At 32.5% G+C, this 25222-nt stretch overlaps 2 protein-coding genes across 26 annotated transcripts in view; one reads left to right on the top strand and one right to left on the bottom strand.

Moving 5' to 3' along the window:
- The window catches only part of LOC127717479 (tensin-3-like), a 203702-nt gene extending 191563 nt beyond the window's left edge, over window positions 1-12139 (top strand). For 23 of the 24 annotated variants that reach the window (XM_052223133.1, XM_052223135.1, XM_052223134.1 and 20 more), the window contains 9 exons: window positions 601-773; window positions 1309-1395; window positions 3108-3329; window positions 3765-3842; window positions 4830-4868; window positions 6386-6469; window positions 7016-7184; window positions 7969-8037; window positions 8700-12139. In XM_052223133.1, coding sequence (XP_052079093.1) covers window positions 601-773; window positions 1309-1395; window positions 3108-3329; window positions 3765-3842; window positions 4830-4868; window positions 6386-6469; window positions 7016-7184; window positions 7969-8037; window positions 8700-8889 — 1111 coding nt within the window. In that variant the 3' untranslated portion in view covers window positions 8890-12139. The remainder of the gene's footprint in view (window positions 1-600; window positions 774-1308; window positions 1396-3107; window positions 3330-3764; window positions 3843-4829; window positions 4869-6385; window positions 6470-7015; window positions 7185-7968; window positions 8038-8699) is intronic. The other variant, XM_052223119.1, reaches the window with a different exon arrangement.
- A 9901-nt stretch (window positions 12140-22040) lies between these two features.
- On the bottom strand, window positions 22041-24947 carry LOC127717480 (phosphonoacetaldehyde hydrolase-like). 2 transcript variants are annotated; one of them, XM_052223145.1, is made up of 2 exons: window positions 24825-24947; window positions 22041-23022 (listed from the first exon to the last, which is right to left on the bottom strand). In XM_052223145.1, exon 2 carries the CDS (start codon window positions 23015-23017, stop codon window positions 22169-22171), a length of 849 nt encoding a protein of 282 aa, XP_052079105.1. In that variant the 5' UTR covers window positions 23018-23022; window positions 24825-24947; the 3' UTR covers window positions 22041-22168. The 2 variants fall into 2 exon arrangements, with proteins under 2 accessions (XP_052079105.1, XP_052079104.1); XM_052223144.1 differs by lacking the exon at window positions 24825-24947 and adding an exon at window positions 24612-24686.
- Between the last annotated feature and the right edge of the window lie 275 nt (window positions 24948-25222).

Raw genomic sequence — 25222 nt, forward strand, 5'->3', positions numbered from 1 at the left:
GTATCAGATTAAAGTTTTGCATCCATCTATCCTGTATCAGATTAAAGTTTTGCATCCATCTATCCTGTATCAGATTAAAGTTTTGCATCCATCTATCCTGTATCAGATTAAAGTTTTGCATCCATCTATCCTGTATCAGATTAAAGTTTTGCATCCATTTATCCTGTATCAGATTAAAGTTTTGCATCCATTTATCCTGTATCAGATTAAAGTTTTGCATCCATCTATCCTGTATCAGATTAAAGTTTTTGGTAAAGATAGTTTACCATGAAGTGATTACCACTTTAATTTGATACATGTGTTTGTGATGATGTGATCTTTTTACAATTTATACTTTGATTGGGTTTTGACACAGATTTACAAGTTTACTGAACATGGAGACGTGATAATGAGAGTGGGGATTCGATAAAAAATATTTTGATCTATTCTGATATCAGGCTTGGCGTCAATTACTGGTGTGGATTTATTTATTTTCGTGGATTGAGGAAAGATTTTATTTTCATGGATATTTGATTTTGTGAATTTGCCAGCCATAGAAGCCATAGTAATATGCTATATTAAAGATATATTGTAAAATTTATTCCTTTTTTTTTCTTTCAGTCCACACTCGCCTGAGACTTTGAATCAATTACGTCAGCAACTACATGTAGCACACAACATGTCTTCCAGTTCAGGGGGCGCTCTTAGTCCAGGGCCCCACTCCATGACAGGTCAAAGTTCACCTAGTGTTTACTTTGGTTTGTCAAGAAGAGGAAGTCTAACCTCACTGGCAGGTAAGGTTTTGATGAGTTTGAAAAATAAAAGAAAATTTTGGCTGTATTCAAAGCTATCATTTTATCACAAAGAAGTCACAAAATTTCATATTAAAATGCTATGTTCTAAAAATTACTAACAATTAGCTAGCAAAATCATAACTTTCTTGTTTTTGTGAAAATGCCCATTGTATTTTGATGAACGGAAATTTTAAAGCATACTTGCAAACTGACACCAGAAGGGGGTGAACTGTCAACGGGACATTCAAACTCAAAAGTGGAAGACAAACTGACAATGCCATGGGAAAAATGGAGAAAAACAAAACAAAAGACAAACAACAATATACAAAAGACATCACAGAAAAACTAAAAACTAAGTAACATTAAACCCACATAAAAAAACGAGGGTGATCTCAGGTGCTCTAGATGGGTTAGCAGATCCTGCTCACATGCAAGGGATTTTATACTTTTTTTTTTTGAATTAATAAAGATGTTATGGTCATTATTTTGTTTTACTTATGTGTTTATTGTGTATTTACTTTGTACTTTATTTCAGATAATGCAGATGCAGTACACGCTACTCCAAAGTTTGTAAAGAACACGTCAAAATATTGGTACATGCCAAATATAACCAGGGAAGAAGGTAACTATTACAATTTTCTAGAGTTACCTCCCCTAACATCAAAATATTGGTACATGCCAAATATAACCAGGGAAGAAGGTAGCTTTTACAATCTTCTAGAGTTACCTCCCCTAACATCAAAATATTGGTACATGCCAAATGTAACCAGGGAAGAAGGTAACTATTACAATCTTCTAGAGTTACCGCCCCTAACATCAAAATATTGGTACATTCCTAATATAACCAGGGAAGAAGGTAACTATTACAATCTTCTAGAGTTACTGCCCCTAACATCAAAATTTAGATACATACCCAATATAATTCCTCTGAAATCACAAAAGTGCAAAGCAATATTATTATGAAAGTTCTCACTAGGTACTTTACTGAAGTACTTGTCAGTACTTATCCTCAATGCTTGTTACTATATACTAAAGACAACACGCTGAAATTGATAATGAGGTTTTGGTTACACTTCAAAAAGACATTTTCATCTCATTGCCTTTTGACTGCATAACATGAAAATTCTATTTGATATGTTAATAAGTTTTTGACTCAGAAAATTTTGTATTACTGAGATCTATAAAGACTAAATATCCAATTAGCCTATTAGTTTTTCCTTTTGACATTTCACATTTCCCAGCTTACCTTACATAATGGGACTTAGTGCAAAGGTTTTGTGGATATTCACATTGTTATTAGTGCTTTCTACTTTATTATAGAGTTGTCCCATTGACTATCAGACTTTATCTTCTTTAAGATACTTTCAATACTCAGACAGAGATCAGCAATTTATATAAAATGTTACATGGGTCATTGAAAGTTTAGTATCTGTAAGTTAAGTCACGTTGAAAGTCTGAATCAGTGACCAATATATCATGGTCAGTTCTAGTGAGATGTTGATGATTTATAGAAGTATATTTAAAACATTTCTGTCAGCTTTTGTGTGTTCCAGTTAAGGTAAAACAATAGCTGTGCAAACTATTGTTAAAACATGTACTTAATATTAAAACATGTACTAATATTAAAACATGTACTAATATTAAAACATGTACTAATATTAAAACATGTACTTAATATTAAAACATGTACTTAATATTAAAACATGTACTTAATATTAAAACATGTACTTAATATTAAAACATGTACTAATATTAAAACATGTACTAATATTAAAACATGTACTAATATTAAAACATGTACTTAATATTAAAACATGTACTTAATATTAAAACATGTACTTAATATTAAAACATGTACTAATATTAAAACATGTACTAATATTAAAACATGTACTTAATATTAAAACATGTACTTAATATTAAAACATGTACTTAATATTAAAACATGTACTAATATTAAAAATACCTTCAAACAAGCAATTATTTGAATCTGGAATAATTTTGAATTCTGGAAAATTCACAAGAAATGTATGATGAAAACTACCAAACTAAATAGGGTTAGCCTTGTGTGCATGGCTATGGGGGGTTAGTTAATTCATACTGAAATATCAGTGAAAGTGAAATTAATCTTAGCCATGCTAGCATGGCTAACCTTATTTAGTTGGTGTTAGTTTTTATCATACATTTCTTATCAATTCTCCAGAATTCAAAATTATTCCAGATTCAAATAATTCCTTGTTTTCAAAATCATTACTGTTAGACGAACATTCAAGTGTGTAAGACAAAAGGGAATTGGATAATTGAATATCTAATAATTACTATTTTTTATTTCAGCCATTCAAATGCTAAAAGACAAATCCCCTGGTACATTTGTTGTCAGGGATAGTAACTCTTTCCCAGGAGCCTTTGGTCTTGCCTTAAAGGTAGCTACAATACCTGCCAATGTCCAGACAAAATCGTCAGGTGATCCAGCCGCTGATTTAGTTCGTCACTTCCTCATAGAACCGACTCCTAAAGGTGTTCGGTTACGAGGTTGTAGCAATGAACCTGTGTTTGGTAAGTTTTATGTGTTGACTTTTTTATCATTCTGTAATTACATGTATGTATTATAAAATCTAAAAAGAATAACAAAGTCTTTCGTTTAATATTTTATGAAAAGAAAGAAAAGCTTTGGAAAAATACTTCATTAAAAATTATTTTGGGCTTACATTGATAGCAAAAAAGTCTGAATGTGAAGAAATCAAAAATATCTTTGTGACTACACTATATTTGATTAAGGAAGCTGTAAGTAGACAGGGTATGAACATTTGAATGTCAATTTTTGGTCATTGAAATTATGAGCAAAACACTTCAAAGAGACAAACTTTTTCTTTTTTTAGTCAAGTGAAAAAATTATTTAATGTGTATTTCTGTGTTGCATACATGTATTACCGATACCTATAAATATACTGCAGACACTTTTCTCATTTTGATATTTGATTGTTTTTACAGGTAGCTTAGCATCCCTTGTTTACCAACACTCTATAACTCCATTGGCTCTGCCATGTAAACTGGTACTACCAGAAGTTGGTAAGTATATTCAAAATCATACATGATAGAGTCAGACTTCAATCATTAAGGATGTTCGCTACTCATGTTTTTGACTTTTTGTCAGATATTCGGAATCCTCTAGTTTTATCCATGTAGCGCCAATAAAAATTTTGCCCACTGACCCATACTTTTCTTTTCATAATTTTATTGCATATAGTTTTAAAAGTCATTTTTGAAAATTTTATAAAATCCTTGTTATTTTTTCAAAGTTTTTGAAAGGAAATAGGTGTCAGTGTTAAATGTATGAAAAATCTAGAGAGAACTATTTCCCGCCAAATTTTCTACTGATTATATCTCAAAAACTAGAACACAGACCTATCATTTTTTTCTAATTTTTAATTTCCCTTATTCATATTCTATCAATCTATAACAGTCTTTTAAAAACCTTGTTATTTTGAAATAGAGGAGCGAACATCCTTAATTGTACAAAAGGTCAAATAGGGGAGATAACTTACAACAGAAAGGAAGAAAAGTAAATCATAATGAATTTTATCTTTGAAGCTGTGATCAACACACTTACATGCCTGTAGGGTCTTCATGTAAAATTGACCAACACAAATTCATATGAATGTTAATCAAGGAAAAGGGAGGTAATCCTGAACAGAGAAATAAACTATGAACGCTAAATGCAGTTGTCTTGCTATTTTGATAACAAAAAATGATAGCGATGTGGGTTAAACTTAAATAGAAGAGAGACACAAAAAATGTTTTTCAACAAATAGTATGTTTTTACGTTAGATAATCATATATCCAGCCAAAGTTTTGGTAATTCAATAAAATAATAAAACAGATGAATATACCAGGTGTTGTTGATAATATTAGGTAAATGGAATACTGGTGTTCGAAGTCATTAAGAAATCAGGGAAAAAAATATTTCTGAATCCTTGAGAATCCACCAAAATTAAAGTTTGATCGATGTAAATTTAATTAGACAATGATTTTAACTATGCACATTTTGATCAACAGTTTTACCAAGATTTGTCCCCTGTGTTCCAGTTTATGAAGGTGAAAAATACAATACAATCTCTTTCTAATGATAAGCATGGCATATACATTCTATCAAACATTCAAACTCTTACATTTAGTAGAACAAATACAAGTCAAGGAAATAAGCATGTCTCTCTTAATAGAAATCAACTTCCTCAGGAACTTCTTTTACAACATTTTCTTTTATGCACGGTTAGGGAACATTTTAGTTCTTTAAGGATAAGCATGAAAATTTAAAATATCTATTTCCTTGGAAGTAAAATGAAATGTTTCTTCTGAGTTACTTCCCCTTCAATACTTTTATATTGTCCCAGACTTGAATATATATTCCTCTTGCATTCTGTATTTTAGCTATAGAATTTTAAACATGTTTTTCTGCATCCTGAAATGCATACAGTAGATAGATATAAGAAGATGTGGTATGAGTGCCAATGAAACAACTCTCCATCCAAGTCAAAATTTATAAAAGTAAACCATTATAGGTCAAAGTACGGTCTTCAACACAGAGCCTCGGCTCACACCGAACAGCAAGCTATAAAGGGCCCCAAAAATTACTGGTGTAATTAAAACCATTCAAACGGGAAAACCAACGGTCTAATCTATATAAAAATCGAGAAACCAGAAACACCTATGAACCACATCAACAAATGACAACTACTGAACATCAGATTCCTGACTTAGGACAGGTGCAAACAAATGCAGCGGGTTTAAATGTTTTAATGGTACCAAACCTTCACCCTTATCTGAAACAATAGTGTAACATCACAACATAGAAAGTAGTACATATATATAAGTGATTTGAACAGTTTTGATAACAAAAATATGATTGAAAAATATAAGAACATCTGCAGACTTTGAAAAGGGAGACACGTATGCATTTCTAAACAGGCAAGATATTGGAAGGAGGGAGAGATTTACTACTTCACCTCTATCTCTGTATCTGTCCTTTGTAAGTTTTTCGCATGAAATTTGGAATTCATTTTTCGCAGGAACATAACAAATCAGAGCTTTCAGAAATTTTGTATCAAGTTTCAAGTGAACATGCCCTATGATGCCTATTTACATCTATGTCTCGTCAACTTTCTGAATACCTACCGTATATCTGGACCATCATTAGTGAGCAATAGCTCAAAGTAGATCTTGTTCAAACTAATTAGAGGGTTTAACAAACAGTATGATAGAGAGTTATAGTCTGACAATATCTTATACAATGGGACAAAAACTCGTACAATGTGAACGTTATTCATACAGCGTAAGGTACAAAGCAACTTGTGTATACTGTATTACTTCAAATGATAACAAACACACTCATATCAGAAACTATGCTCAAAATTTTTTTTTTTTTTAAATAAGAAAAAGAACAACTACAGAAACCATGGTATTTTGTGCTGTAAGGTTAAAGGTTACAACTGTAAAGAAACATTTTGATTACATTATTGAATTGTTAAACAGAAAAGATAAAAGAAAATAAGACTTATTTATGTCTGGTATATTTGTTAGTCAGAAATACTTCATCAGCCTATTATTCCTTACAGATCAAGCAATGGAGAGCAGCATGGACGTATCACATACATCAGAACTGCCATCATCTGCAGCAGCTCTTCTGGCACAGGGAGCAGGTACGTTCTTGTTTTTGTCTCACCTGGGACATATTTTTTTAAAGCACAATTTGAGCATGCTGTTTCCAGCATCACTGTAATTCTGATATATATTGAAGAAATTAATCAACTGTACTGTATCTTATACTTACCAACCTCAATCATTGATTTTACTGTAGCAAATAAGAATTTTCAGGCAATAAGTTAGGAGCAAATATTATTTCTATTATTATTCTGGCAGGTAAATTAAGGATTTTACCCCCTAAAAAAGGTATAAAATCCAAACAAAATCATAACAACAAACAAATTGCATTGAAGTTATTCTTTCTGCTAGATAGAAAATTCCAAGTCTACACCGGTGATCTTCACCTTGTTTGTCTTTATTTTGCAATTGAATATTGCCTGACTTCAAAGTAAGTCAAGTATACATGTAGGTGGTAATGTTCGATCAATGTTTGTTGTCAGGCTCTGTCACATTGACATATACACCAAATAACTTTTATGTTTAAATATTTTATGAAAAACTTGTATAATTTCTTACCAAACAATTTTTTCTTGTACTTTCAGCTTGCAATGTATTGTATATTAACTCAATAGACACAGAGTCATTGACAGGCCCACAAGCTGTTGCCAGGGCATTGAAATTGACCTCTGAAATGGGCCCACCACCAACATCAACGGTGGTCCATTTTAAAGTTTCTAACCAGGGTATAACATTAACAGACAACCAACGAAAGTAAGTTACCTAAATTTACAGACTTTAATTTTTGTAATTGGAATTAGTCCAGTTTACACATCAATAAACTGATTTTTTTTTTAAACCTCATCACTCTTTAAAAATCTCATTTTTCAACAACCATTGAATGTAAATAATGTTTACATGTACAGTATGTGTATTATGAATTTGAGTTGCCATTTTGTGTATATTGGTTAAGAAAGCAGTCAATGAACATGGTCTATAAAAAATGACTTACCATAAAAATCACCTGTAGAAGTGTTAGTCTCAAATTATAGTACTGTTAATTCAGAAATTATTGCAAGGTTTTTATCATTGCGAATGATGTGACTATGCGAGTATCGCAATAATAAGAACTCACATTCAGATATCTGATACATACATCAGTATGCTGATTTTCCTGAAATCACAATAATTAGTCCCACATTTTTTGTACATTTTTCAAAAATCACAATAATGAATGCATGCAATAATTCCTGAATTTACAGTAAATGGTTTTAAAAACTGCAAATGTTTATATGAAATGTTTTTAATCTACTGTGGAGTAATTATTATTGGCTTTTCAAACAAGTGTGGATTTTGTGGGTATAAAAAAAAAACTTGAATTTGGATACTCAATCTAATATGAATTTTATGTTTTTAGAACGTCATAAAACCCCAGAATTATGCACCCTCAAAAATAGAAATTTTCTCCCCAACAATGAATTTTAATGTTCATAGTAATTTAGATTTGATAGAAAGACATTTTAGAGAATTGCTTTAAACATGATGTTTTATGTTACAGATTATTCTTTAGAAGACATTACCCTGTGTCAGCTGTAACATACTGTGGAATGGATCCAGAAGGAAGGAAGTAAGTTAAAGGGAGATAACTGTCCTTGGATGGTGTAAAGTTTCCATTTAAACCATGAGTTAATCATACACTATTCCCCTTTTCCTTATAAATCATACAGGACTCACCGTTCAAAATTACTCACATTGTAACATATTTGATGGAATTGCAAATTTCAATATATCTTTTATAAGATGAAATAAAATTTAAAAAAACATACAACGTTCCTTATGTACCATACACTATTACTCATGCAACTTACACCATTCCTGATTACACTATACACCATTCTGAATTACAGTATACACCATGTTTTATTTGGAATTTAACACCATTCATGGGCTGTACTAGCCTAGCCATTTTAGTGGGAAATGCTGAAGGATATAAATATAACTATAGATTAAAGTTTTGTCCCCTTATTGTATATTGTTGCTGAGGTTTGCCTGCTTTTCCATTTCATTTTCAAAAAATATTATATTTTGGTGCCTTTTATAGCTTACTCTACGGTAGACTTTTGCTCATTGTTGAAGGCTGTATGATGACCTCTAGCTGCTTACATCCATGTCATTTGGACTCTAGTTGTAGTTGATAGTTGTCTCATTAGCAATCTTACCAAATCTTTTTATTTAATATTTTAAATGCTTCTTGTATTTAATTTTACTAAATTTATTTCTATTCTTTAGATGGAAGAGAGATGCAGACATTGCAGGTGTTCAACTAGAAAGCAGGGTATTTGGATTTGTTGCTAGGAAACATAGCGGTGCCTCAGACAATGCTTGTCATCTGTTTGCTGAGCTTGACCCTGAACAACCAGCTTCAGCTATAGTCAACTTTGTTACAAAAATTATGATTGGTCAAAGCAGCAAGAAATGAGCGAAATGTGATAATTATTGTTTTTCATATATTGGCATTATCCAGCTAAAAATATTTGTAAGAAATATTGGAAAAGCGAAGTATATAAATTGTTTGTTTTTATAAATGTTTTCATTTATTTCAACTCTCATGTTGGTAAAATACAGAACTATGTCACAGACGACGAACCAGATGACTTTGTTTAAAAGATCAAACTTAAGAATTAACGAGATTAGTTGTGTTATCTGATGAGAATATCGAGGGTAATTAACTACATCAAGTCCATATTGTTACACCAAGTTTGAGTTGAATGGCCTTGACTTTCATTGCTGCAAGCGGCCATATTGAAAATGGAATTTTTTATGCTTTAGTATATATTTACAACTCACATGAGCTTTATGTTGTTAATGATATATAAATGTTTGTTTATTTTTTATTGTTTACATATATCATGTTATGTTTGTGTATAAACAAGTGTGATTGATGTCATTTTGTAGAAATTAGTTAATTCATGTGAACCTATCAAGTTTTAATAAAAATTTATAAAGAAAATAATTTGAGGGGGGATTGGAAGGGATACAAAAGGTTAAAGGTTAACAAAAGGGTTCAATCCCATGAACCCTAAACATAAAAGATCAAGGTCCCTGAATTTTGTGTCATGAATTTATAGACCAGGTTCCTTCTTTTCTATTGATGTTTACAAATTGAGGTAAAAATTAGTATGTGCCTTTTTAGATAAATTGAATGGCAATGAATTTTTTATCTTTTTGTTTTTTTAATTGGCAAAAAAATATGAATATGCAAAATTTAAATATATTTATTATACATAATTATTACATGTATGGATGTAGATGTTCATTTGTTTTAATTATTCATTATTATATATGTGTATAAGAAATTCTATATTTATGAAAAAGTTCATTTGATATAGCTGAATTTGTATAGACTTTGTTTTAGTGCAGTGTTTAGTATTTATAAAGCTGACCTTTAGCACAGAGATATATGCAACAAAGGGAAAGCCCCTTAGAACATTTGCTTGCAGTTTACAGCTTCATATGACTTCTGTTGTATGATTGAGACTATTTTTTCGAGAGGAACCAATTAATTCCTCATATTGATTTGAGTTTATTCAGCTCTGTTTTCGCTAAAAGTTTTGACCCTTTCCCGCTTTCGTTATGTAGTATTTGTGCCGAGTGGAAGGTTCAAAAGTTCAAAATGTTTTTGTTGTTGATGAACATTTAAGTGTATGTACACTTATAGATCTACATGTTTAGTTAAATGTGATACCAAATTTTTAGATATTTCCAACATATTTTATTTTTATCCTCTTAATGCCATGTATCTCGTATCGCCTCTTTGCTTTAATATACCATTTACGGGTTTTATACGCATTTAAATGTCAGTCGTCTCTCAAATCTTGCCTTTAGTTAAGTAGGATAAAAATAGTTGTATTTGATGTGTTTTGTTGAGATGTCTGAGTCATGTTTTGAACGATCATCATTTTTTGACACAGAAAAAAATATATAGATCTCAAAAAAGGAAAAGAGTTTATCTAGAGTTTATCTTTTTTTCAGTTCCTTGTTGAGATAAATGAAATAAAGAAAGAAAGAAATAAGGATGATTTAAAGCATGAGGTTCATCAATTTTAAAACTAAATGAATTATAAACTGATCAAATATGAGATCTTTATTTAAAATTTCTAATGCATCTTTTGTTATATTCAGGCCTTTTAAAGGATTTTAAATTTCTAAGTTAGTTTTTTTCCCTAAAAAGTGGAAGTAATTAAATTCTGTAGTTAACTTTCTAATTCTTACTTTAGTTAGAAATGAAAATCTACTCATTGCCTGTTTAATATTTTTGTATGAATTTTTATAATTGTAAGCTTGCTTGCTTTTGGTGCAATTTTGTTGAAACAATGTACATAATCTCAATATTTGTTTTGGTAAAACTTGTATTTCAGTGTAAAATTGTATCTATAGTTACCATGGTTACGATAAAGGTTGTCGTTTGTCTGCAAAATTTTATAACATACATTTGACATTAAGTATATATAATGTGTATAGTGCTATACTGTTTTATGTACATGCTAAATGTAAAGTTCAAAACCATAGATCTGGATGAAATAGGGGGTCAAAGAAGGCAAGTTGTTAGAATTATTTAAATGATTGATTATTCTATATATCTTAATCTGTAAATTGCAAATATTTTAATTCTATATGCAAATTTCAATGTTACAGCAATATCATTGCCCTTTTTATGGCCCCTTGTTTTATGTACAGGTATAAAATGCTTTTGTTTTTGTATAGACTGGAGTTTATTTTGTCTTTATTTAAAGCAAGAGATTTGAAAAAAAAATTACCTCAAAAATAGTTGAAATTTTCTATTTTAACAAATTCCCCAGTCTGGACTCTAGTTATCTCCCTTACTTGACAAAATTACCTCCCTTTTGTTGATATTTTAATTCACCGGTTGATAGAACATGACAAGTCTGCAAATTCAATTTCAAATCATGATCTGTATTCCTGATATATTGAACATTTATTTTCAGCCTTAATTTTTTAGATTAAAATAGTTGGAAGATGAATTATTTTTTTTTAAGGTGGTACCTAACACTACAGGGAGATAACTCTGTAAAAATCAGCTAAATGTTTTAATTACGTTGTATTGTTAAGGAAATATTAAGCTTCTCAATGATCAAAATTAGTGTTTGTCAAACTGCTATATAACCAAAGAAATTTTTCTGATAAAGTGGTTGGTTCAAATTTTTTGAAATTTTTATATTTTTGTCAAAGGGTCAAAGTAAACATTTTGTCAAAATTTTAGGAAAATTAAACGAGCCAAATTAATGTTAGTCAAGGTGTTGGGTACCACCTTAATTCAAGGTTTTTGCCTAGAATTTAGAACCACATAATATACTATTCAAAATAAAAAAAGTGAGGAAAATGTCCAAAAAGTATTTCTAGCCGAAATGCATATTCATTATCCTCCATTAAATTACTAAAATTTTAACTATGAATGTCTGCTATTGGTCAGTTGAATTGAAATGGTCACAATAGACAGGATTATATAGAAAACAAACAGGAAAATGTCTGCTATTGATCAGGTGAATTGAAATGGTCACAGTAGACAGGTTTGTATAGAAAACAATAAACCCCATGCAAACTCATTATTTAGCTTTGATTTTATATTGTGAAGAATAAAACAGTAGGATTGTTACAATAAACAAGTTATATGTGGTTATATAAAGAAGAATAAAGTCCATATTTATGAATTATTTGTTCTTGTTTTTACATGGCCGTAGATTTGTTAGAAAAGGAAAGAAAATCACAAAATTAATAGGACAAAAAGTCACAATTAATTAGTATTCAAATATATAAGAGAACAAGAGTGTACATGCTGAAATGTATCGCCTGCTTTACTGACCATCGATTTTATGTTGATAGTCCTAAATATAAAGTTATTACTACACGTATTACATAAACTTAACATGATCCAAGAAAACGAGGTCAAGGTCTGATAAAACATGCAAGAAATACATGTACACCTTACAATAATTCCATACACCAACCATAGTTGACCTATTGCTTATAGTAAACAAGAAACAGACCAAACCATGAAAACTTTATATTGACCAATGAACCCTGAAAATGAGGTCAAGGTCAGATGAACCCTGCCAGACAGACATGTACACCTTACAATCATTCAATGCTTTAAATATAGTCTACCTATCGCATATAGTATCTAAGAAACAAACTTTAACAGGAAAACTTAACATTGACCAATGAACAATGAAAATGAAGTCAAGGTCAAATGATAACTGCCAGACTGACATATACACCTTACAATCATTCCATACACCAAATATAGTTAACCGATTGCTTATAGTTTAAGAAAAACAGACCAAAACACAAAATCTTTGACATTGAGAAATGAATGGTCAAATGAGGTCAAGATCAAATAAAACCTGACAGACTGACATGTACATCGTAAAATATTTCCATACACCAAATATAGTTGACCTATTGCATACAGTATTAGAAAAACAGACCAAAAACACAAAAACTTAACTTTAACCTCTGAACCATGAAAGCGAGGTCAAGGTCAGATGACACCTGCCATGACAACTTTATCATAGAATATTATAATGGCCATATTTGGTTCTTAAATGGGTCGATTTCAAAAGCCTTACTACTAGGTTATACAAATGTCTTCATAAAAGTTCATTCTATGCTTCAAGTCAGCAAATTTTTGATTTTTTTTTTCAATATGAAGATTTTCTGCATTTGTTGGGCCTAAAAGTTTGAGGAAACATTTGCCTGCAACCTAGGATCCAAAATGTTCTGAAGACAAATAAAATTGAGTATGGAAATGGGGAATATGTCAAAGAGACAACAACCCGACCAAAGACCAGACAATAGCCGAAGGCAACCAATCATGGGTCTTCAATGCAGAGAGAAAATCCCACACCCGGAGGTGGTCCTCAGCTTGCCCCTAAATAAAATTGTGTGCTAGTTCAGTGAAAATGGACGTCACACTAAACTCCAAAACATATACATGAACTAAAGTTAAAAAACACACAAGACTAACAAAGGCCAGAGGCTCCTGACTTGGGACAGGCGCAAAAATGCGGCGGGGTTAAACATGTTTTGTGAGATCTCAACCCTCCCCCTATACCTCTAGTCAATGTAGAAAAAAGAAACACACAGAAATACGCACAGTAAAAAACTCAGTTTAAAAGAAGTCCGAGTCCGATGTCAGAATAGGTAACAAAAGAAACTAAGCAAAATGACAATGATACATAAATGAACAAAGGACTACTAGCAGTTACTGACATGCCAGCTCCAAACCTCAATTAAACGGATCGAAAGATTATGTCTTCATCATATGAAAATCAAGTACAATCCCTCCCGTTCGAGGTTTAGTATTATACCATCATAAAATATATGAGAAGAACATAACCCGTATCATGCCAACAACTGGTTTTAGAATAAATGTGTTTATTTCCGATGCAAAGACCATATGAGTGAATCAATATTAATACCAAAATATGCAATCCTTAATGACTTGACAACAGTATCGTAACTATATCCTTTCCGAATAAGTCTGTTTAAAGGTTTGGTTAGCGGCCTTTGAGGTGAATGCCGACACTTTTGTGCTTTGTAAAGAATATTACCATAAAATATTGGATGTGAAATACATGAACGTATAAGATGTCTGCATGTTGATTTATATTTACGAATGATGTCCCAGTAAGTTGTACCGATGATAAAATTTAGTAAATGTTTCGACTAGTTTGTGATATCGAAAACCCTGGTGTAATAATTTTTCAGTAATACAGAGATTTCTTTCGTTGAAATAAAAAAAAATTGCAAATGATGATATTAAATCCCTTGACACAAAGATTTTCTGGATCGCAGGTGGTGGCCAAGTATATTATGTTAAAAACTGTTTAAATTTATCGAAAATTTGACCAAAACTGATGTTACAATACAAATGCATACTTGAGGTGTCATTTCTTCGTCATTTTTAATGCAATGTGAAAACAAGAAGTTATTTTGTATTAATAGTTATGTCACAACTATTTCTATGTGAAATTTGTAGTATTTTGGCCTGATTAAAAAAACGTCAAATTCTTAGGGCCAATTTTCACATGAATTACTCCTTTTAATTGTACAAAGGATATATTTCTTCTGTTTAAAAGTTGTAGTTCATTTACAGTAGAAAAAATATTAAAACTTTATTTTTCTTATCCGAGACAAATTATCTTGATAATGAATTGTGACTTTTTGTTGTACAACTTTGTCCTACATTAGGTTTTGTATGTGCACCACTACAGAGTGTATGGGGGTACACATGATTGACCTGTTTGTTCAACTTAAAATCACCACAACACCTCCAAGATGATTTTATTTTTTTCTAAGAATATTAAATTCTTGTAGTTTATTGAATTGTAAGGTATTGTTATACAAAGTAGTGAGTAGTACTATTCTGACTTGGTATGTGTGTCATTGGGAAGGTACAAAGTTAGCAATATATGGCAGTTGTTTTTTTCTCTTGTTCCATTGATTGATAGCATTTAATTTTGTCAGTTTTTATGGACCCCCACTTTTTGAATTGGCCTTGAAGTATGGTATTTTTGTTATACTTTTTGGATGACACACCTTTGATAAAATTCCAAAAATGGTCAGAAGTTACTAAGGGGGCAATAAAAACCATAATTTAAAAAAGAACACACAAAACTAAGCCAAAAGAAAAAACTAAGATAAAAACAAGCCCAGAAAACAATCAATAGATAACTAAGTTCTGTATTTTTGTCTCGCCTTGACAGAGTCAAAACTCGAGACATAGGTATGCTGTTTCTGGCATTGGCGGCATCAACAATGTATTAGTTTGTGATTAGGTCAGTTTGTGGGGAACCACTAGTGGTAGGTCAATGATATTTGGTATGCAGGTTGTTTTCAATTTTTTACATCACTGGGTCGATACCTCTGCTGGTGGACTATCAGTCCCCGAGGGTATCATCAGCTCAGTAGTCAGTACTTCGGTACTGACATGATTTATAACAAACTTTTCTAAAAGTGCCCGTTTATAAATTTTGAAATTATAAAGAAACTAAGGTTTCAACTCCCTCAGGCAAAGTTGACCTTAGATGGATTTGGCTATTTGTTTTAGGTATTTTTGTCATATAGCTCCTCAACTGTTTCGGTACTTATACATCCCTCGGATTTCAAATGTTTGGCTTTGAGCGTTCCTGATGAAGGTAAATCCAGAAAAGCGCTTCGGACGCATGAAATTATTAAACGTGTTGTTTTCAATTTTTTACATGTATTAGTTGGTGATTAGGTCAGTTTATGATGAACCACTAGTGGTAGATCAATGATATTTGGTATGCAGTTATACAAGCATTGGCACACCTCGTTTTCATGGCGGGATAATTTGGCTCCACCGCTCAGTCATGGCCTGTTGACTTTGAAACTTTTGCTTAGTTTACATGTACATTGTATTAGTTTGTGATTAGGTCTGTTTATGAGGAATTACTAGTGGTAAGTTAATGATATTTTGTATGCATATATGTATTAGCATTGGCACATCTGATTTCCTTGGAATTGTTTTGCCCTGTACCTTCAACAGACATGGTTCATTGACTTTAAATATTTGGCATAACTTACATGTTAAGGTATTGCTATTCTAACTTCAACATTTGCATTTTACTATCAAAATAACAAAAAGGTGAGACATATCTCTGTGTTAACAGTTTATTGTTATTTTACTTTTTAAGCCCAACCAATAATTAGAGTGAACTCAGTGAGAGGAGGGTAATAGTATAGTACAAAGCAGGATTCACATAACTTCTGGCTGATGTTTTCTTGACTTTGATTCTTGTGATCCTTCCCTCCCCTCTATGTAGCTGTGTGCCAGGTATTTATCCTTCAGAAGGATACTACTAATACCAGTTACTAAATTGTTTTAGTAATATGTGAATAATTGATTAACAATGTCTTAACAGAAGCAGGACAACTCACCTCCCACCTACGCAACCCAACGTCCCTCTTTCACTTGCCCCTGTTTCCCCCAACTCTTCCTAAGTTTGCAATGACTCGTAACAACTCACCCCACTGACGAACATGAGTTTATCCTTGCTGAATTAAGAACTGCAAAACACCCACGACAAAAATATGATATAGAATATAAATTATACCCACTTTTAACCCAACTGAAAATAACATGGACCACTAATATGACAACTGCAAACTTGGCCCTCCTATAATATGAGAATTATAATACAATATAATACATTTTACAGACTTTTAACACACTCACTCAAACGTGAAAATAACTTTCAACTTCGATCCTGAGTCTGGTAATTGGATTTCTCTACCTCTCATTGAACTTGTTTCTCCATTTCCGTGAGGTAACTTTGTTTTATTTGATTAATTCCGTTAAGTAACTTTGTTTTCCTAGAAAGTAAGGTACTTAAAGTTCATTGTTCAGTGCGATGATAGTCTGGAGAAAATTGCAGAAACCTCTTCTACTTTTCAATACAAGTCTGTTTATTTATTTTATCAGCAATCAAAGCCGGGCTTCAAAGTTATTGTGAAGCTACCTATTATAGAGGAGGCGTGAATCAGATGTGAATACTAAAAAATTTCAAACATCTTTTAGAGTACATACAATCCAAGACTCTTTCATCTTGCAATAATATTAAAACATTTGACTTTTCTACACTTTACACAAGTATTCCCCATTCCAAACTCAAAGACAAATTGAGTTGGTCCTGCTTTGTTTCATAAAAAAGAATGGCCTACGTAGATACAAGTTTCTTGTCTTAGGGAGGTATAAATCGGCGTACTTTGTAAAAAATATCTCTGATTCAAACAAAAAATTCTCTGAAACTGACATTAATAAGAGGATTGAATTCTTGATTGACAACATATTTGTTTACTTTTGGAGGACGTGTTTTTCAACAAACAATCGATATTCCCATGGGAACCAACTGTGCTCCTCTTCTTGCCGACTTTATTCATATGAGGCTGACTTCATACAGGAACTTCTTAGGAAGAAAGAAAAGAAGTTAGCAATATCCTGTAACTTCACTTTCCGCTATATAGATGATGTTCTCTCACAAGAAAGCTATTAAACCAAGAATTCCAAGTGGTGAAGTTGAAATCGTCCCATTCGTAAATTTTACGGACGCCATCACGAGTTGGTTGACCGTTATGGAATATCAGTTTCACAGATGACAACGGATATGTTCCAATTGTCGTAACTACAACCCCGTCACCTTTTCCTCGAATGTCACCCTACCGAATTAAACTTATCACCGGGTTTGTTCTAACATGAGCAACACGACGGATGCCATATGTGGAGCAGGATCTGCTTACCCTTCCGGATCACCTGAGATCACCCCCAGTTTTTGGTGGGGTTCGTGTTACTCAGTCTTTGGTTTTCTATGTTGTGTTTAGTGTACTGTTGTTTGTCTGTTTGTCTTTTCTTTTTTAGCCATGGCGTTGTCAGTTTATTCTCGACTTATGAGTTTGAATGTCCCTTTGATATCCTTCGCCTCTCATTTTTTGAAAACAAACAAGTGGATTAGACACTAGTATTTCATACTTGTAAAGTCTAGCCCTGAACTAAGATTGTCACTTTTCCTACCGAAGGTTGTTGGATCTCTCCGGGCATTCCAGCTTCCTCCACCAATGAAAACTGACCGCCACGAAACAGCACAATAGAGCTGAATGTGGCGTAAAACACCAGTCATTCAAACAATCTAGTTCTGGATATTGTAGTAAAATGCAAAAGTGGGTAAACACATCATTCAGGAGAAATAACTCCTATAAGGAGGCGGTTGACAATTTCGGCAATGTTGACTTATTTGTAGATCATATTGTGCTGAAAAACAATTGTCTTTCAAGTCCAATCACTCCTATATTTCGCCAATTGATAATTTCGTCCACATCAAATTTAGATCTTACTGTTTTAGTAGTTTTACTGTTTAAAATTTCTTTTCTAGTTATTTAAGTATTTAAGTTAATAACCAAAAACGTCGAAATTTGCAGAACAATGACATTTCAAGGGCAATAACTCCAAAATGGATTATCCTATGAAAGTTACTTAGGAGATAGACCTTGACCTGCTGATCATTTCACCTTGTCAGTTTTTCTCTTCGAGATATAAGCCAAAAACTGTGAATTGTTTTTTTTTTAATTGATATATCAGGTATAATAACTTCCAAATTGATTGTCCAATTTTTGAAGGAAACAGACCATTACCCGCTGATCCATAATCCAACTGTTTTAATTTTTGAGATATAAACCAAAAACTACATATTACCCCCTATGCTCTATTTTTAGCAACAGCGGCCATGTTTGTTGATGGATCGAATGCTTGGATACAATTTTTAAACAAGATACCATTAGGAGCATTCAAGTAGAGTTTGGTTATATTTGGCCAATTAGTTTAAAAGACGATTTTTTTTAGCTCACCTGGCCGAAAGGCCAAGTGAGCTTTTCTCGTCACTTGGCGTCCGTCGTCCGTCGTAGTCGTCGTCGTTAACTTTTACAAAATTCCTCTCCTCTGAAACTATTTGGGCAAATTCAACCAAACTTGGTCACAATCATCATTAGGGTATCTAGTTAAAAAATGTGTCCAATGATCCCGGCTGTCAACCAAGATGGCCGACGTGGCTAAAAATAGAACATAGAGGTAAAATGCAAGTTTTGCCTATTATTTCAAATACCGCTATAAATAAAGAAAATCTGACATGGAAAAAAAAATCAGAATGTTAAGCTTTCACTACCTATTGTCGTTTTAAGTCAAAACTGTCAGACGACTTCTTAAAGGAGTCATTGCCCTTAAATGACAAATTTTACCATTTGAAAAAAAATGCCTTTTACCTAGAAAATTGTAATAGACAGATAGAAACTTTAAAAAAAGCAAAAAATGATAGCAAGACAAGATCTACAAATAAGTCAACATGACAAAAATCATCAGACGACTCCTTATTAGAGTTATTGCCCTTTCATGACATTTTTACCAATTTTTTTCGTATGTGCCTAATATCTTAAATACTATGACAGATAAATAGAAACTTTAAAAAGCAAAAATGATCAGCCAGACAAGATCCTCAAATAAGTCAAACATAATCGAAATCGATAGTCGACTCCTTATTGAAGTTATTGCCCTTTATTGACGATATTCCCCATTTTTGCCTATTATCTTGAAAACTGTAATAGATAGATATAAAAGAGAGGCGAAAGATACCAAAGCCAGGGACATTCAAACTCATAAGTCGAAAATAAACTGACAACGAAATGGCTAAAAAAGAAAAAGACAAACAATAGTATACAAAACACAACATAGAAACCCAAAGACTGAGAAACCAAACCCCACCATATAAACTTTAAATAGCACAAATGATCAGCAAGACAAGATCTACAAATGTGCTACAATGGCAGAAATCTTCAGTCGACTCGTTATCTAAGTTATTGCTCTAAAATGATAATTTGTAAGCATTTTTTGCCAATTATCTTGAAAACTATAATAGATAAATAGAAACCTTAAAAAGGAAAAATTAACAGCAGGATAAGATCTACAAATATGTCAACATGACTGAAATTGTCAGTTAACTCTTAATAGAATTATTCACCTTTTATGATGATTTTTAAAAAAAAGTTGCCATTGTGGAAGGTGCAGGTGAGCGACATAGGCTCTTTAGAGCTGGTTTAAAAGTCTAGATGGATGAACTGGTTAATTGACATGACTTGAACCTAAATGGTCAAAGATTATTTATCATTATAAGATCAACATTGTTATCAAAAACCTAATCATAGGACAGTCAATATTTGGTCAAAACTGACCTGGTTTGGTTGCTAATGAGACAACAATCTACCAAAATTTGCTCTATTTCTGTTTTACTCGCAAGGTCAAAGCCTAAATGCTGTATAATTTTAATAAACTTTGAATGTTAGAAAAGTCTATATCCAACATTAACCTACCTGGCCTTAAATTGCATGTGATCTTTTTCCATCACTTGGCGTCCGTCCGTCGTCCGTCGTCATAAACTTTAAAAAAAATATTTAGAATACATTGAGAAATTATGATTGCTTTATACTTTGCAAAAATTCTTTTTCGAATTCGCGAAGAAGGCCATCTATCATGTGAACGAGTTTTATAATGCACAAACTTATAAAAAAAAAAGGAGATGCGGTATGATTGCCAGTGAGACAACTATCCACCAAAGTTCAAATGAACTGGATGTAAGCAATTATAGGCAGCCGTACAGCCTTCAACAATGAAACACCCATACCGTATAGTCGGCTATAAAAGGCCCCGACATGAAAAATGTGAAACAATTCAAACGAGAAAACTAACAGCCTAAATAATCTATAACAATATAATTTACGGGAAAAAAATAACAGACATGAACCAAAGACAACCACTGACCAACAAGCTCCTGAATAGGGACAGGCACATGAAAGAATATGGCGGGGCATGACTTGGGACAGGCACATGAAAGAATATGGCGGGGCATGACTTGGGACAGGCACATGAAAGAATATGGCGGGGGCATGACTTAGGACAGGTACATAATAGACTGTGGCGGGGTTAAACATGTTTGTGAGCGCTCAACCCTCCCCCTAACCTTAAGCTTGGACAGTGGTGTAACAGCACAACATAAGAAAAAACTATAAAAATCATTGGCTATTGGCTTAACTCAAAAGACACAAAGCATAATAGTTGCGTATAGCTAAGAGTACTCGCAGCTTCTGAAAGCTAGTTCAAAGCCAATAACAACAAATAAATAATTAATTAATTAATAAATAAATGCCATGTCAACCATAATTCTTCCAAGGTAATAAATATTTCAAGCGTTTCCTCCAATTTATTCACAATAAGCCCTCCCTCTGCATGATTTTCAGAATAGTTTTCATTAACATTATTTTGTCAAATTATCTATCATTTGTAACAATGACGGTCATGTTTGAACCATTCAGCATACTATGACAAAGAAATACCTTAAATTCATCCTTTCCTTAAAAGGTACATCAACAAGAAAGATATGCAAAAGAAAACAATAATCCATTATTCTATCCTCCGGAGCACCAGGAATCTATTATAGTGAAGTTAGTGCTACCTTATTGTATCATTGTTTAAATTCATCATCCGGAGCAAAAATGAAACAGAACAGGCATAGACGAGAGGCGAAAGATACAAACGGGATAATCAAACTCATAAGTCGGAAGAAAACTGACAATGCAATGGCAACAAAAAAAAAAAAAACGAAAAAACGATCAAACGATAATTAACAGTATACAAAACACAACATAGAATAGCCAATGAAAGAGCAACACAAACCCAACCAAAAACCGGGGGTGATGTCATGTTCTCCGGAAGGGTAAACAGATAATGTTCCACATGTGGCACCCGTCGTGTTGTTCGTGTAAGTAAAAACCCGGTGATAAGTCTAATTCGGTAGGTAACATTCGAGGAAAAGAGGACAGGATAGATCTAAATATCAATATATGAACTTAATCAATAGGCAAGTGTCTACATCACATGTCGAGCTCTTAATCTTTCCAAGCCAACTCTAGACAACTTTAAACTGATTGTATCAAGAGGAATACGAGGAGACATCCATAAAGTTTAAAGTGTATAAAAAAGAAAACAAACTGTGACGGTAACATTTTTTTTTAAGATAGTGATTTTTGACAGTATCAAAATAAATAGTAATTAAACCATGGGAAAATTGTGGTCAAGTTTTGAAATGTCATCTATAATTTTCACATATTCTATACTTAAATTAAGGTTTTTCTCCATGCTTAAGTCTCTGGTTAATTTCTTCCACAACTTCAGGTAAATCTGCAATGCTGTCAATCACATAATGCGCACCAGACTTCCGTAGTATCTCACGAGACTTTTCAATTTTTCTAAATTCATCCTCTGGTGTCATTTTATCGGCATCTTCTAAACTGTTAATATCCATATAGTTACTATATTTAGAAACGCCAACACCCCAACACCCAGCCTCAAGGGCTTCCCCAACTCCAGAAACCGTATCGTCAACTTTTACAACTGACTGGATCGTACTCACGTCAAGTAAATCCATATTTCTATAAACCATGAAAGGCTTAGGACGTGCCCCGTTGATAACGTCATCTCCGGCGACCGATGCATCTGGAACATATCCTTGTTTTTTGGCATCCTCTAACAAGACGTCCACCATAGAGCTTAAGAAACCAGTAGTGTGTCCAATTTTTACTTTAAAATTGTCTCTCAATTGTTGTACAGCAGTCTTGGTACCTGGAATTAAGTCTGTATACGTACGAAGGCATGCTAATTGCATTGGCACAAAATCTGCAAACATTTTATCTACGTCGTTTTGTGTAGGTTCCTGTCCCTTCATTTCTTTCCAGCGTTGTCGAATATCTGGCATTTCCGTCAAAGCCTTGATGTGTAGATCCTTCCTAAGTCCCATCGGTTCGCGTGCCTCTAACATTGTGATAGGTACTCCATGTTTCTTAAAAACATCAACAAAAACAACAGCTGGAGCGAGAACATACTTGTCAGCCGTTGTACCGCTCCAGTCCAAAATCACAGCCTTCACTGGTCCAATATATTGTCGCACATACCGAAAAGAAGCAGCCATCATGAACTCTACAAAGTATGAAACTGTATGTAATATTTATTGTTCTTGTCGATGAGATAAATTGTTTATCAGTTTATTGTCCTTGAAACTTGAAGTTAATTTTAGATGATACCACGTGTTTAAGGATTTTGACATATATGTTGGAAATATGGGTCAAGTACAGGCAGTTAATAGAACGTTAGAATAGTACATCTAGTTCAAAATGACCAGTGATATCCAATTTTTCTTTATACAAAGTCAAACGGAACGGTTAAAGGTTTCTGATATCATATATTAAGATTAAATAACACAGAAAAAAACGCCATGCCTTCAAATCCGTCTAATGCTACGCCGGCATTTCAGTATCAGAAAATGATATTTGTTTGTAAAGGTAAAGGGGACAGTAAAGACCTAAACTAGACTCTGATTAAAATACCGATTATCACCATTCCTATTGATGTGTGTCATGCCCCTGCTACCTTGGGTGCTTCACTTAAAGATATCACGATAGGTCCAACAGTACAAACCTCCTCGTGCTCGCCTCGTGTGCTCGCCTTGAGTGTGGGAGATCGATCCTCGGTCGAGTCAAACCAAAGACTTTAAAATTACAAAAAAATCTGATTCTTCGTTAAGCACGCGGCGTGCAGGAGTAAAAACAAAGACTGCAGCTCGGGGTCAGAATAATGTGTCAGGGTAGGGTGTCGCATTGACTTCCATCCGTCACGCATTATACATGTATCAGGGTCTGGATGGGGGTCCTTCATTTCTGTATTCTTTAATTTTTTATGCCATTTTTCTCTATTCTTTATACTTTTTGCCCATTATTCTCTATTCTTTATATTTTAGTAACTCATTCTTTATTTTTAGGGTCCATTTTTCTCTCTTTTATATTTTTTGCCCATTATTCCTTATTCTGTAAACTCCCATCCACACCATCATGTATCATCAGTACAATATATGTAACTAGTTGTCATAGCTTTTTTTTCGGGTCTACGTTTGAAGATGAACAATAACATTGATAAGAAGCTAAATTAAAAGTGCAAAAGCTTTATTTAAAGTCGGACTTGTCTATATCATACTTACATAGACAACACAAGCTTATCTTCTTAGCTTTGAACCGATATTGACAGATAAATTAATTGTTGGCTACTTAATGTCCAGTGGCAAATATTTCATGCATGTTCAGAACGATTAACAGACATAGGTTATAGACATAGATAAAACATAACAGACATTAAAAGCATAGAATTGCAAGCCATTTTTAAAGTTATTCAATTTTAAAATATCTAATAAAGTTAATAAGATATCTTATAAAGTATATAAGATATGTTTTTAACTTCAAATTTAATAAGCCACATCTCATAAAGAATACAAGATATCTAATATACTTTATATGATATCTTATCTAATTTATAAGATATCTCAATAAGTTTATAAGATATCTTATTTAGTTTATATAAAATATCTTATTAAGTTTATAATATATCTTTAAAATTAAAAACATAAGCTATCTTATGAAATATAAAAGAGAGCTTATCTAATTCATAAAAGTAGTTTTTTATATATCTTTTTTTATCTTTATTATCTTAAGAATGGAATAAATATAAAAACGGCTTACCACAGCAAAGAACATTATCATGCAAAATAATAATCATACACTCGGCTTCAGAAAAATACTACGCAGGTTCAAAACATAACCTTGATGTGACCTGTAATAACTGATGAATACTATTTATGGACATGTTATTTCAAATCAAAATCGTTTGAATAATGTGTTATACGATAGCCCTTATATATTTTTGAATATTCTAAGATATAAGATGAGACTTACCAGACAAGAGAGCAATTTCCTTGATTGTTTTTGCTCATATGTTCAATGTTGTTGTCTATGAAATCAATATAATACATCTGATAGCCACAATGAAACATTGATTAACACGTACATTTATGTACATCTCTGCCTTAAACTTAATATCTCTATAAATGTATTTTCTACACGTCAGCACTCTGTTGGATTAAAATCAGTTGCGGATCCAGGATTTTTAAACCTCAATATAATTTTGTCATTTAAATAGCAAAAAATAAAAAATGTCTACTACATAATTTATTTAAAATTCTACGAACAAAATCGGTTACACATTATATTACGAGACAATTTGGGGGTAAAAATCAAATAAATATTGGGACTTGCCGCACAGCATATAAAAAAAAAGGCGCAATTAGTTTATA

The sequence above is a fragment of the Mytilus californianus genome, unplaced genomic scaffold (genome assembly GCF_021869535.1).
Source record: "Mytilus californianus isolate M0D057914Y unplaced genomic scaffold, xbMytCali1.0.p SCAF_10, whole genome shotgun sequence".
Classification (NCBI taxonomy): Eukaryota; Metazoa; Mollusca; class Bivalvia; order Mytilida; family Mytilidae; genus Mytilus; species Mytilus californianus.